This window comes from Procambarus clarkii, chromosome 26 (genome assembly GCF_040958095.1).
Source record: "Procambarus clarkii isolate CNS0578487 chromosome 26, FALCON_Pclarkii_2.0, whole genome shotgun sequence".
Classification (NCBI taxonomy): Eukaryota; Metazoa; Arthropoda; class Malacostraca; order Decapoda; family Cambaridae; genus Procambarus; species Procambarus clarkii.
This window is the reverse complement of record NC_091175.1, coordinates 22,177,193-22,191,515: the sequence shown is the minus strand read 5'-3', so window position 1 is coordinate 22,191,515 and position 14,323 is coordinate 22,177,193. Positions and strand designations below refer to the sequence as shown.

The window sequence follows — 14,323 nt, the reverse complement described above, 5'->3', positions numbered from 1 at the left end:
CAGCACCAACTGAAGCACCAACTGAAGCACCAAATGAAACACCAACTGAAGCACCAGCTACAGCACCAACTGAAGCACCAGCTACAGCACCAACTGAAGCACCAACTGAAGCACCAAATGAAACACCAACTGAAGCACCAGCTACAGCACCAACTGAAGCACCAGCTACAGTACCAACTGAAGCACCAACTGAAACACCAAATGAAACACAAACTGAAGCACCAGCTACAGCACCAACTGAAGCATCAGCTGAAGCACCAACTGAAACACCAGCTACAGCACCAACTGAAGCACCAACTGAAGCACCAACTGAAGCACCAGCTGAAACACCAACTGAAGCACCAGCTGAAGCACCAGCTGAAGCACCAACTGAAACACCAGCTACAGCACCAGCTGAAGCACCAGCTACAGCACCAACTGAAGCCCCAACTGAAGCACCAACCGGATCACCGACTGAAGCACCAGCTGAAGCACCAACTGAAACACCAGCTACAGCACCAACTGAAGCACCAACTGAAGCACCAACTGAAGCACCAGCTGAAACACCAACTGAAGCACCAGCTGAAGCACCAGCTGAAGCACCAACTGAAACACCAGCTACAGCACCAGCTTAAGCACCAGCTGAAACACTAACTGAAGCACCAGCTGAAGCACCAACTGAAGCACCAGCTGAAGCACCAGCTACAGCATCAACTGAAGCACCAACTGAAGCACCAACTGAAGCATCAACTGAAGCACCAATTGAAGCACCAGCTGAAGCACTAGTTACAGCACCACCTGAAGCACCAGCTACAGCACCAACTGAAGCACCAGCTACAGCACCAACTGAAGCACCAGCTACAGCACCAACTGAAGCACCAAATGAAACACCAACTGAAGGACCAGCTACAGCACCAACTGAAGCACCAGCTACAGCACCAACTGAAGCACCAACTGAAGCACCAAATGAAACACCAACTGAAGCACCAGCTACAGCACCAACTGAAGCACCAGCTACAGTACCAACTGAAGCACCAAATGAAACATCAACTGAAGCACCAGCTACAGCACCAACTGAAGCACCAGCTACAGCACCAACTGAAGCACCAGCTGAAGCACCAAATGAAACACCAACTGAAGCACCAGCTACAGCACCAACTGAAGCACCAACTGAAGCACCAGCTGACGCACCAACTGAAGCACCAGCTGACGCATCAACTGAAGCACCAACTGAAGCACAAACTGAAGCACCAACTGAAGCACCAGCTACAGCACCAGCTACAGCACCAACTGAAGCACCAGATACAGCATCAGCTGAAGCACCAGCTACAGCACCAGCTACAGCACCAGCTGAAGCACCAGCTACAGCACCAGCTACAGCACCAGCTGAAGCACCAAATGAAACACCAACTGAAGCACCAACTGAAGCACCAACTGAAGCACCAACTGAAGCATCAACTGAAGCCCCAGCTGAAGCACCAGCTGAAGCACCAGCTGAAGCACCAGCTACAAGTTGGTGCATGAGAGAAGTGGTGGGGCAGGGAACACCTTCGTCACACCAATAGCAATAATAGAAGTGTGTTCCCCGGGTACCTGACACCTCGCTTAGAAATATTGGATATCTTGTCGAATGACAGGGAGAGAAGGGAAGGGAAGGGAAGGGAAGGAGTGAGGGGGTAGAAGGGGAGGGGGAGAGAGAGAGAGAGCTATCTTCCTCTTTCTCTATCTCCTCTTGCTCATACACTCTCTCACTCTCTCTCTCTTCCTCTCCCTCCCTATCTCTCTCCCCCTCTCCCGGCACCCCACATTCCCACCACACGCATAATATATCAAGTTAAACACAATATAACACTATTCAAGCACGCACATGCTTGTATATCTTAAAATATTTAACACTTATTCAAGTAAGACCACTGACAAGCTTAACTATTGTCTACACTCATTCTATAGAAAGCTTTCTTTAATTATAACTCGAAATGCATGTGTTGCAAGTTTCAAACCCATGTAATATCCTTGAGTTATCACTTGGAAATTACGCGATATAAAGATTGTATGTGTACTCACCTAATTGTGCTTGCGGGGGTTGAGCTTTGGCTCTTTGGTCCCGCCTCTCAACTGTCAATCAACTGTCTCTACTACTACTATTTTTTCCCCCACACCACGAACACACACACACACACACACACACACACACACACACACACACACACACACACACACACACACACACACACACCGCAGGAAGCAGCCCATGACAGCTGACTAACTCCCAGGTACCTATATATTGCTAGGTAACAGGAGCATCAGGGTGAAAGAAACTGCTTCCTGAATCTGGCTCCAGGTTCATAAGTGCTTGCGTAACTGCCTCGTGAATCTGGCCCCAGATTCGTAAGTGCTTGCGTAACTGCCTCGTGAATCTGGCCCCAGGTTCGTAAGTGCTTGCGTAACTGCCTCGTGAATCTGGCCCCAGGTTCGTAAGTGCTTGCGTAACTGCCTCGTGAATCTGGCCCCAGGTTCGTAAGTGCTTGCGTAACTGCCTCGTGAATCTGGCCCCAGGTTCGTAAGCGCTTGCGTAACTGCTTCGTGAATCTGGCGCCAGTTTTCCAAGCATCGTACTCTAAAGGTTAAGTGGGTTACTTCGCACGCTTCTCATTAGGCAAAACAATATAATTGTTTTCGAAATCTACCAATCCGTTAAAATTACGAAATATTGACAAAGATTAAAATACCGTAATACTGACGATTCTCTATGCATCGGCAGCGAAAGATTAGGGCGGAGTGGCTTAGAACTGTAAGGTTCTGGTTAGGCACATCTCCTGTGCCAGTTAAGTCCACGACGGGATCACCATAGCCCGTGCTGCTTGAAACTTTTTGTTCAGAGTAGGTTGAATCTAAAACAAACAATAATTCTGGTTAGGCAAACATTTGCATTTTTTTACGGAGTTGTGAATAGACAGAACGGGGTTGGGGGGGGGTTTTATTAAGAGGGTGGTGCTTCACTCAACGCCCGCCAGGGGCGCAATTTGCTAATGGTTTAAAGTGTATTTGCTATTTATTGTTTTAAGCGTTGCGTCTAATTTACATCAAACTAAATTTAGATCACACGCCTAGTTGAGCTTGCAAGGGGTTGAGCTCTGGCTCTTTGGTCCCGCCTCTCAACCGTCAATCAACAGGTGTACAGGTTCCTGAGCCTATTGGGCTCTATCATATCTACACTTGAAACTGTGTATGGAGTCAGCCTCCACCACATCACTGCCTGATGCGTTCCACCTGTTAAATACTCTGAGTGTATGTGTGTGTAAATATTTACTATTTGTGTCTGCAGAATCGAGCTATAAGCTCTTGGACCCCGCCTTTCTAACCAATCTATTTTTCTCTATATCTACTACATGTATTTCTAACACACATCCACACACCCAGGAAGCAGCCCGTAGCAGCTGTCTAACTCCCAGGTACCTATTTACTGCTAGGTGAACAGAGACAGCAGATGGAAGAAATTATGCCTATTTGTTTCTGCCTCTGTTGTAAATCAAAACTAGGGGCCTATGGACTGCGGCTCGACGGTACATGACGGTACCGTAGAGAAGACGGTACATGGTGGTACCGTAGAGAAGACGGTACATGGTGGTACCATAGAGAAGTCGGTACATGGTGGTACCATAGAGAAGACGGTACATGGTGGTACCATAGAGAAGACGGTACATGGTGGTACCATAGAGAAGACGGTACATGGTGGTACCATAGAGAAGACGGTACATGGTGGTACCGTAGAGAAGACGGTACATGGTGGTACCATAGAGAAGACGGTACATGGTGGTACCGTAGAGAAGACGGTACATGGTGGTACCAAAGAGAAGACGGTACACTGTGGTACCATAGAGAAGACGGTACATGGTGGTACCATAGAGAAGACGGTACATGGTGGTACCAAAGAGAAGACGGTACACTGTGGTACCATAGAGAAGACAGTACATGGTGGTACCATAGAGAAGACGGTACACTGTGGTACCGTAGAGAAGACGGTACACTGTGGTACCATAGAGAAGACGGTACACTGTGGTACCATAGAGAAGACGGTACACTGTGGTACCATAGAGAAGACGGTACATGGTGGTACCGTAGAGAAGACGGTACACTGTGGTACCATAGAGAAGACGGTACATGGTGGTACCGTAGAGAAGACGGTACACTGTGGTACCATAGAGAAGACGGTACATGGTGGTACCGTAGAGAAGACGGTACATGGTGGTACCATAGAGAAGACGGTACATGGTGGTACCGTAGAGAAGACAGTACATGGTGGTACCATAGAGAAGACGGTACATGGTGGTACCATAGAGAAGACAGTACATGGTGGTACCATAGAGAAGACAGTACATGGTGGTACCATAGAGAAGACGGTACATGGTGGTACCGTAGAGAAGACGGTACACTGTGGTACCATAGAGAAGACAGTACATGGTGGTACCATAGAGAAGACGGTACATGGTGGTACCATAGAGAAGACGGTACATGGTGGTACCGTAGAGAAGACGGTGCACTGTGGTACCATAGAGAAGACGGTACATGGTGGTACCATAGAGAAGACGGTACATGGTGGTACCATAGAGAAGACAGTACATGGTGGTACCATAGAGAAGACAGTACATGGTGGTACCATAGAGAAGACGGTACATGGTGGTACCGTAGAGAAGACGGTACACTGTGGTACCATAGAGAAGACAGTACATGGTGGTACCATAGAGAAGACGGTACATGGTGGTACCATAGAGAAGACGGTACATGGTGGTACCGTAGAGAAGACGGTGCACTGTGGTACCATAGAGAAGACGGTACATGGTGGTACCGTAGAGAAGACGGTACATGGTGGTACCATAGAGAAGACGGTACATGGTGGTACCGTAGAGAAGACGGTACATGGTGGTACCATAGAGAAGACGGTACATGGTGGTACCATAGAGAAGACGGTACATGGTGGTACCGTAGAGAAGACGGTACATGGTGGTACCATAGAGAAGACGGTACATGGTGGTACCATAGAGAAGACGGTACATGGTGGTACCGTAGAGAAGACGGTACATGGTGGTACCATAGAGAAGACGGTACATGGTGGTACCATAGAGAAGACGGTACATGGTGGTACCGTAGAGAAGACGGTACATGGTGGTACCATAGAGAAGACGGTACATGGTGGTACCGTAGAGAAGACGGTACATGGTGGTACCATAGAGAAGACGGTACATGGTGGTACCGTAGAGAAGACGGTACATGGTGGTACCGTAGAGAAGACGGTACATGGTGGTACCATAGAGAAGACGGTACATGGTGGTACCGTAGAGAAGACGGTACATGGTGGTACCATAGAGAAGACGGTACATGGTGGTACCGTAGAGAAGACGGTACATGGTGGTACCGTAGAGAAGACGGTACATGGTGGTACCATAGAGAAGACGGTACATGGTGGTACCGTAGAGAAGACGGTACATGGTGGTACCATAGAGAAGACGGTACATGGTGGTACCATAGAGAAGACGGTACATGGTGGTACCGTAGAGAAGACGGTACATGGTGGTACCGTAGAGAAGACGGTACATGGTGGTACCATAGTGAAGACGGTACACTGTGGTACCATAGTGAAGACGGTACACTGTGGTACCATAGAGAAGACGGTACATGGTGGTACCATAGAGAAGACGGTACATGGTGGTACCGTAGAGAAGACGGTACATGGTGGTACCGTAGAGAAGACGGTACATGGTGGTACCGTAGAGAAGACGGTACATGGTGGTACCATAGTGAAGACGGTACACTGTGGTACCATAGTGAAGACGGTACACTGTGGTACCATAGAGAAGACGGTACACGGTGGTACAGTAGAGAAGACGGTACACTGTGGTACCATAGTGAAGACGGTACATGGTGGTACCATAGAGAAGACGGTACATGGTGGTACAGTAGAGAAGACGGTACATGGTGATACCATAGAGAAGACGGTACATGGTGGTACCATAGAGAAGACGGTACACGGTGCGTTAAAACACCCAACACGCCACCTAGCGGACTGATCACACTATCAAAAGCTAAAACTTCACTTAATAAATATATTTAAGAACTCGCCATTCTCTTGTCCACATATATTATCTCACCATTTGTAAAAAAAAAAAAAAAATATAGTTTTAATAAAAATAAAAATTTTAAAATTACACAAAATTTGTTTGTGTAAATGGAGAAAATTTTGTTATAAACTAGGAACAACTTAACTTTTTTTCCAGTTAATAAGAACTTTTCATACTTTTCCCGATTAAAAAACATGACAATCCAGAAATTTTCACTTGCCAGCTTATGGTTTATCACCCAGGGTTTATCGAGCATCTTCGCGTTCTGTTACGAAATCTATACATCTTTCCCTAATCAGAGATGTCAATATTCTTGGGTTGCGAAGTTTAAGTCCAAAATTTTTAACAAGACACATAAGGGCTCCATGTATCGTGGCCTCGGACCCCCCCCATCCCCACATATACATACACATATACACACACACACACACGCACGGGGCGCAGCGAGCCCTCTAGTCTGGGGTCAGCTCTCCTCCAGCTCTCACTGCGGTAAGGTAACTGCACCCAGCACACACACGCACACACACACACACACACACACACTCCAGCATCCTTCTCTGCGCCAGCGCTCTCAGTCTCTCTCGCGCGTGTTGAGATGATGCTCGATTCTCTTGTGGTGGTGGTGGTTGGTGGAAGTAGTGGTGGGGGGGGGTGGTAGTGGTAATGGTGGTAGTTCTTGGTAGTGGTGGTGGTGGTAGTAGAGGGGGTTGTTACTGGTAATGGTGTGGTTCGTGGTAATGGGGGTTATTGGTGGTGGGAGAGGGGGGGTTGTTGGTGGTGGCAGTGGGGTTGTTGGTTCGTGGCAGGGGGGAAGGTCTTGGTGGTACTCGCCTAGATGAGGTTTAAAGGTCGAGTTAGGCTCCCTAGTCCCGCCTTCCGAACGTTCTTAGACTAATGCAATGACTCATTTCTCACACTTTGCTCATATTTTAAAATTTTGAATCGAATTCCCTTCAACGACGTCTACATCTAACCTCTTCCATTTATTGACAGCTCTAACACTGAAAAAATTCTTCCTGATGTCTCTATGACACATTTGCGTCCCCAGTTTCCATCTATGAACCCTCGTTATGCTGTTCCTAGTATGCAACAACGCTGCTTTGTGTACCTGGTCAATTTTCCTTAGAATCGTCTATGTTGTTATCATGTCCCCCCCCCCCTCTATCACACCTTTCCTCCAGAGTGGTAAAGTCCGGTTATCTCAGTCTTTCCTCATAGCTCAATCCCCTCAGTTCCAGAACGAGTCTCGATGCATATCTTTGGACCTTTCTAGTTTGTCCTTGTCCTTTTTCAGGTAAGGTTCCATGATGGGGAGGCATGTTCAAGAGTGGGTCTCACCTTCACTGTATTTAGGACCCAGAAAGCTCCGTTGTCCAAGTTTCTGAATGATACCCGGACGTTGGCCAGTATGCCATATGCAGCTGTTGTTATGCTGCTAATGTGGGATTCTGGCGTCAGATTTGGGGTTATGTCCACTCCCAGGTCTCTTTCCTTTTAGTGTGTGTGTGTGTGTGTGTGTGTGTGTGTGTGTGTGTGTGTGTGTGTGTGTATGTGTGTGTGTGTGTGTGTGTGTGTGTGTGTGTGTGTGTGTATGTGTGTGTGTATGTGTGTGTGTGTATGTGTGTGTATGTATGTGTGTGTGTGTGTGTGTGTGTGTGTGTGTGTGTGTGTGTGTGTGTGTGTGTGTGTGTGTGTGTGTGTATGTGTGTGTGTGTAATTACCTAAGTGTAATTACCTAAGTGTAGTTACAGGATGAGAGCTACGCTCGTGGTGTCCCGTCTTCCCAGCACTCTTTGTCATATAACGCTTAATTATATATATAACCTTGTGTGTGTGTGTTTACTAGTTGTGTTTTTGCGGGGGTTGAGCTTTGCTCTTTCGGCCCGCCTCTCAACTGTCAATCAACTGTTTACTAACTACTTTTTTTTTTTCCACACCACACACACACACCCCAGGAAGCAGCCCGTGACAGCTGACTAACTCCCAGGTACCTATTTACTGCTAGGTAACAGGGGCATTCAGGGTGAAAGAAACTTTGCCCATTTGTTTTTGCCTGGTGCGGAAGTCGAACCCGCGCCTCAGAATTACGAGTCCTGCGCGCTATCCACCAGGCTACCAGGCCCCCTATGTGTACTCACCTAGTTGTACTCACCTAGTTGTGTTTGCGGGGGTTGAGCTCTGGCTCTTTGGTCCCGCCTCTCAACCGTCAATCAACAGGTGTACAGATTCCTGAGCCTATTGGGCTCTATCATATCTACACTTGAAACTGTGTATGGAGTCAGCCTCCACCACATCACTTCCTAATGCATTCCATTTGTCAACCACTCTGACACTAAAAAAGTTCTTTCTAATATCTCTGTGGCTCATTTGGGCGCTCAGTTTCCACCTGTGTCCCCTTGTGCGTGTGCCCCTTGTGTTAAATAGCCTGTCTTTATCTACCCTATCAATTCCCTTGAGAATCTTGAATGTAGTGATCATGTCCCCCCTAACTCTTCTGTCTTCCAGCGAAGTGAGGTTCAATTCCCGCAGTCTCTCCTCGTAGCTCATACCTCTCAGCTCGGGTACTAGTCTGGTGGCAAATGTTTGAACCTTTTCCAGTTTAGTCTTATCCTTGACTAGATATGGACACCATGCTGGGGCTGCATACTCCAGAATTGACCTGACATATGTGGTATACAAAGTTCTGAATGATTCTTTACACAAATTTCTGAATGCCGTTCGTATGTTGGCCAGCCTGGCATATGCCGCTGATGTTATCCTCTTGATATGTGCTGCAGGAGACAGGTCTGGCGTGATATCAACTCCCAAGTCTTTTTCTTTCTCTGACTCCTGAAGAATTTCTTCTAACAGATGATACCTTGTATTTGGCCTCCTGCTCCCTACACCTATCTTCATTACATTACATTTGGTTGGTTGAACTCTAACAACCACTTGTTCGACCATTCCTTCAGTTTGTCTAGGTCTTCTTGAAGCCTCATGTGTGTGTGTGTGTGTGTGTGTGTGTGTGTGTGTGTGTGTGTGTGTGTGTGTGTGTGTGTGTGTATGTGTGTGTGTGTGTGTGTGTGTGTGTGTGTGTGTGTGTGTGAATCGTGTGAATCACAATGACGTTTACCTAATGACATTTGATTGCAGGAGATTAATGGTAAACGATTTTACAATCATCTTGCAAGTCTGTGCGACTGAGGGCGGAACGTGACAATTTTGGCAACATGGAGCAAATTTCCTCTCTGTCAAATATTCCAGAGTTAACTTATCATTGCTTTTACGCCACAAGACTAAATGAGGTTCCCTATTTCTGGTTTTGATTATATAAAGGACAGAGATATATTGTGTTTGATGAGGCATAATGTGCTGTTGATTACATATATCCATCTGTAATCAGATATCATTACAGATATCCATCTGTGTCTCCATCCTTCCACTAGACATCAACGGAGTATGATGTATAGGTATTAATAAGCATTTTGGGGAAGATTAAGACATTTGGAAAAGTGGGGTGGAGGGGGGAAAGGTGGGGTGGAGGGGGAAAAGGTGGGGAGAAGATGGCCTGGGGGAGGGGAAGGTGATAGGGGGACAATACTAGAGGCACTAACCCCCCTCCACCCACAACCTATCCAAGTGAAGATCCACCAATCCATCACTTTCTCCACTCTCTACCCCGCCACTCACCATCTCTCATCCACGGCAGTGACAATGTGTTCCCTGAGCCCACTCAGCCACGATTGATGCCAGTACATTGATGATTAAGAATGACGCCAACGATAACAATGTTGATGTTTGTCATTAGGTGGTTTGGTTATTATCGTAGTAGTGGTTTTAACGGTGGTAGTTGTAGTGGTGATTGTGGTTGTCTATGTGGTGGTGATGGTTTGTGTTTATGCCTGTCTGTTTATCTCTGTGTACTCATGCGCTTAGCTAACAGTAGTACTATATTAATAGTTTGTAGGAACAAGCTTCAGCTCCTGAGATTCGCCTTTCCAACTGCAGGTCGTCTAATGCTACGACTCTTTCCCCATTTTTGCAATGCCAACTTTAAACAAATGTGGGTGCAAGTAGCCTCTACTATTATCCTCTACTATTCCTCTACTATCCTCTACTACCTCTAACTACATGTAGTGGCTCCCCTCAGTTTCCCCTCGTCAGGGGGACATAAACTTAGGCTTGTATCGAGGTCCTCCTAAGCCAACACCTCATAATCTTCCCCAGGATGCAACCCACAACAGTTGACTAAGTCACAAGTGCTTATTTACTGCTGGGTAAACAGAGGTATCAGATGAACGTTACGTGCTTCATCGTCGCTTGTCCTCCACAGGGCTCAAACCCGAGAGCATCGATTGTGAACCGAAGACGTAGCCCACTGAACTACAGGACCAACACAGTGACTGCGTCTCAACCAATGGAGACAGGAGACATTAGCGGAGCAATGATTGGTCGCGAGTTAAAATATCAGCCAATCAGGATACAGCTCTACGAGGTAATGCGAAAGCCCACATACCAGATTGGCTATTGGGAACGCACTTATTACCCAACCACCATGAAGGACTGTCATGCTTAATTAATGCTCTTTAAACATTACACACTTGCCACTCACTGTGGAGCGCCTGACAGCTGGGTGGACAGTGCTTCGGATTCATAGTCCTGAGGTTCCGGGTTCGATCCCCGGTGGAGGCGGAGACAAATGGGCAAAATGTTTCTTCCACCCTGATGCCCCTGTTACCTAGCAGTATATAGGTACCTGGGAGTTAGACAGCTGCTACGGCCTGCTTCCTGGGGGTGGAGGCCTGGTCGAGGACCGGGCCGCGGGGACGCTAAGCCCCGAAATCACCTCAAGATAAGGATCACACGAGACTCCTTTCCCCTCATTACTAACAATAAATAGCTTACAATCACATTGTAACGTGCTTGTCTGAATATATATATATATATATATATATATATATATATATATATATATATATATATATATATATATATATATAAGTTTGTGAGGGTACCACCTCTGGTGCCAATGTGGGGACCCATAGCCTCAGAGAAGAAAATAAAAAGTATTCAGAGGAGACCTTGTAGTTTCTCACTGAACACCAATATTATCTTCTCCTACCACCCCCATTCTTTTGTATGTACACATTATATATATATATATATATATATATATATATATATATATATATATATATATATATATATATATATATATATATATATATATATATATATATATGTCGTACCTAGTAGCCGGAACTCACTTCTCAGCCTACTATGCAAGGCCCGATTTGCCTAATAAGTCAAGTTTTCACGAATTAATTGTTTTTCGACTACCTAACCTACTTAACCTAACCTAACTTTTTCGGCTACCTAACCAAACCTAACCTATAAAGATAGGTTAGGTTAGGTAGGGTTGGTTAGGTTCAGTCATATATCTACGTTAATTTTAACTCCAATAAAAAAAAATTGATTGCATACATAATGAAATGGGTAGCTTTATCATTTCATAAGAAAAAAATTAGAGAAAATATATTATTTCAGGAAAACTTGGCTTATTATGCAAATCGGGCCTTGCATAGTAGGCCAAAAAGTGAGTTCTGGCTACTAGGTACGACATATATATATATATATATATATATATATATATATATATATATGCGAACAAGCCTGAATGGTCCCCAGGACTATATGCGAATGAAAACTCACACCCCAGAAGTGACTCGAACCCATACTCCCAGAAGCAAACGCAACTGGTAACTACAGGGCGCCAAAATCCGCTTGACCATCACGGCCGTCAAAAAGGAAGTGATAGCCGAGGCTATTTGAGCCACTTCCCCGACGGCAACTCGGATGGTAATCTTGGGCATAGCATTTCACCAAATCACCTCATTCTTTGGGGCACACGTGAGGAACACAAATGCGAACAAGCCTGAATGGTCCCCAGGACTATATGCGAATGAAAACTCACACCCCAGAAGTGACTCGAACCCATACTCCCAGAAGCAAACGCAACTGGTAACTACAGGGCGCCCTGTAGTTACCAGTTGCGTTTGCTTCTGGGAGTATGGGTTCGAGTCACTTCTGGGGTGTGAGTTTTCATTCGCATATAGTCCTGGGGACCATTCAGGCTTGTTCGCATTTGTGTTCCTCACGTGTGCCCCAAAGAATGAGGTGATTTGGTGAAATGCTATGCCCAAGATTACCATCCGAGTTGCCGTCGGGGAAGTGGCTCAAATAGCCTCGGCTATCACTTCCTTTTGACGGCCGTGATGGTCAAGCGGATTAAGGCGCCCTGTAGTTACCAGTTGCGTTTGCTTCTGGGAGTATGGGTTCGAGTCACTTCTGGGGTGTGAGTTTTCATTCATATATATATATATATATATATATATATATATATATATAAAGAGGTTAATCAACCTGTTGAGCATCCCCTTAATCCTCATACAGCTGGTACTCTTGCTAAAGTTACAGTAAAGAAAATGTTGACCGTACTCTTGGGTTATCAAATACATCTGTAAAAGGTGTCATTAGACGAGAACTCGGAAGACTTGGATAAAAAGCCAACAAACATGAACTAGCAGATCCATTATTTATTACAATGAAATATGTCAAACAAAACACTTACTTAAGACAAGCCACAAAATCCATAGAATGACACGTTGTCAGAACTGCGTTTTCACTTATCTTTAGCCAACTTCCATTACATATGTGGTGGTCTTCCCTAATGTTGTTGTTGTTATAGATTCAGCTACTCGGAACAAGTTCCAAGCAGCACGGGCTATGGTGAGCCCGTAGTGGACTTACCTGGCACAGTAGCGGTGCCGTCTCCGAGTCTTCCCTAAGCCTTCTAATATGTAGTGGTGGTGGTGGTGGGATTATACATCATCGCTACCACAATATTCATGTCTGCTATTATTGCGGTGCCTTCTGGTGATGCTTAACAGTGACGACGGGAGAATGAGGCATTGAGAATGAATGAATTGAGTGTATGGTGGGTTGAGGTGGTGGGCGAGTTGAGTGGTCAAGGAGTGGGTGTCCCCACCCACTGGTTGATGGGGTTCTGGGAGTTCTTCTACTCCCCCCAAGCCCGGCCCGAGGCCAAGCTTGACTTGTGAGAGCAAGTCTCACAAGCCCCCAGCCAATGAGCGCATCATAACAAAAGGAGTGTGGATATAAATCTATCTCTATATATCTATCTCTGGGTATCTCCACAGCCAACACCCGTTGCCTTCACACCTACACCTCCAGGATGACCCAACACCAACCCAGATACACCTCCCTCACTTACAGCTACGGAAACGCTCTTCGTGGTAGCGGCTATACATAATATGCATTGTGTGCCTATTAGTAATGCAATGCATCATACCCCTAATGAATACATGTACACATTATACAGCGGGAATGGTGGCGGTGGTGGATGAGGGGGGGAAGGTGGGGGTGGTGGATGAGGGGGGGAAGGTGGGGGTGGTGAATGAGGGGGGGAAGGTGGGGGTGGTGGATGATGAGGGGAAGGTGGGGGTGGTGGATGAAGGGGGGAAGGTGGGGGTGGTGGATGAGGGGGAAGGTGGGGGTGGTGGAGGAGGGGGGGAAGGTGGGGGTGGTGGATGAGGAGGGGAAGGTGGGGGTGGTGGATGAGGGGGAAGGTGGGGGTGGTGGAGGAGGGGGGAAGGTGGAGGTGGTGGATGAGGGGGGAAGGTGGGGGTGTGGATGAGGGGAGGAAGGTTGGGGGTGGTGGCATGAGGAGCGGAAGGTGGGGGTGGTGGATGAGGGGTGAAGGTGGGGGTGGTGGAGGAGGGGGGGAAGGTGGGGGTGGTGGATGAGGAGGGAAGGTGGGGGGTGGTGGATGAAGGGGGGAAGGTGGGGGTGGTGGATGAGGGGAGGAAGGTGGGGTGGGTGGTGGAATGAAGGGGGGAAGGTGGGGGGTGGTGGATGATGAGGGGAAGGTGGGGAGTGGTGAGGAGGGATGGGAATGGGCGTGGTGGGATGAGGAGGGGAAGAGTATCGCTCTGGGGTGGTGAGACTGAAGGGGGGAAGGGAGGGTGGTGGATGAGGGGGAAAAGGTGGGGGTGGTGGAGGGAGGGGTGGGAAGGTGGGGGTGGTGGATGAGGAGGGGAAGGTGGGGGGTAGGTGGATGAGGGGGAAGCGGTGGGGTCGGTAGGAGGAGGGGGGGAAAGGTGGGGGATGGTGGATGAGGAGGGGAAGGTGGGGGTGATTGGAATGCAGGGGGGAAGGTGTGGGGTGGT

At 47.2% G+C, this 14,323-nt stretch overlaps 1 protein-coding gene across 1 annotated transcript; it reads right to left on the bottom strand.

Moving 5' to 3' along the window:
- Positions 1-610: 610 nt before the first annotated feature.
- Positions 611-1,501, bottom strand: LOC123753447 (uncharacterized transmembrane protein DDB_G0289901-like). Its single transcript, XM_045735437.2, has one exon. The coding sequence runs from the start codon at positions 1,499-1,501 to the stop codon at positions 611-613; it is 891 nt and encodes a 296-aa protein (XP_045591393.2).
- Positions 1,502-14,323: the final 12,822 nt, after the last annotated feature.

Coding starts and splice junctions, on each gene's coding strand:
- LOC123753447 (XM_045735437.2), bottom strand. CDS start 1,501: ATGCACCAACTTGTAGCTGGTGCTTCAGCTGGTGCTTCAGCTGGTGCT.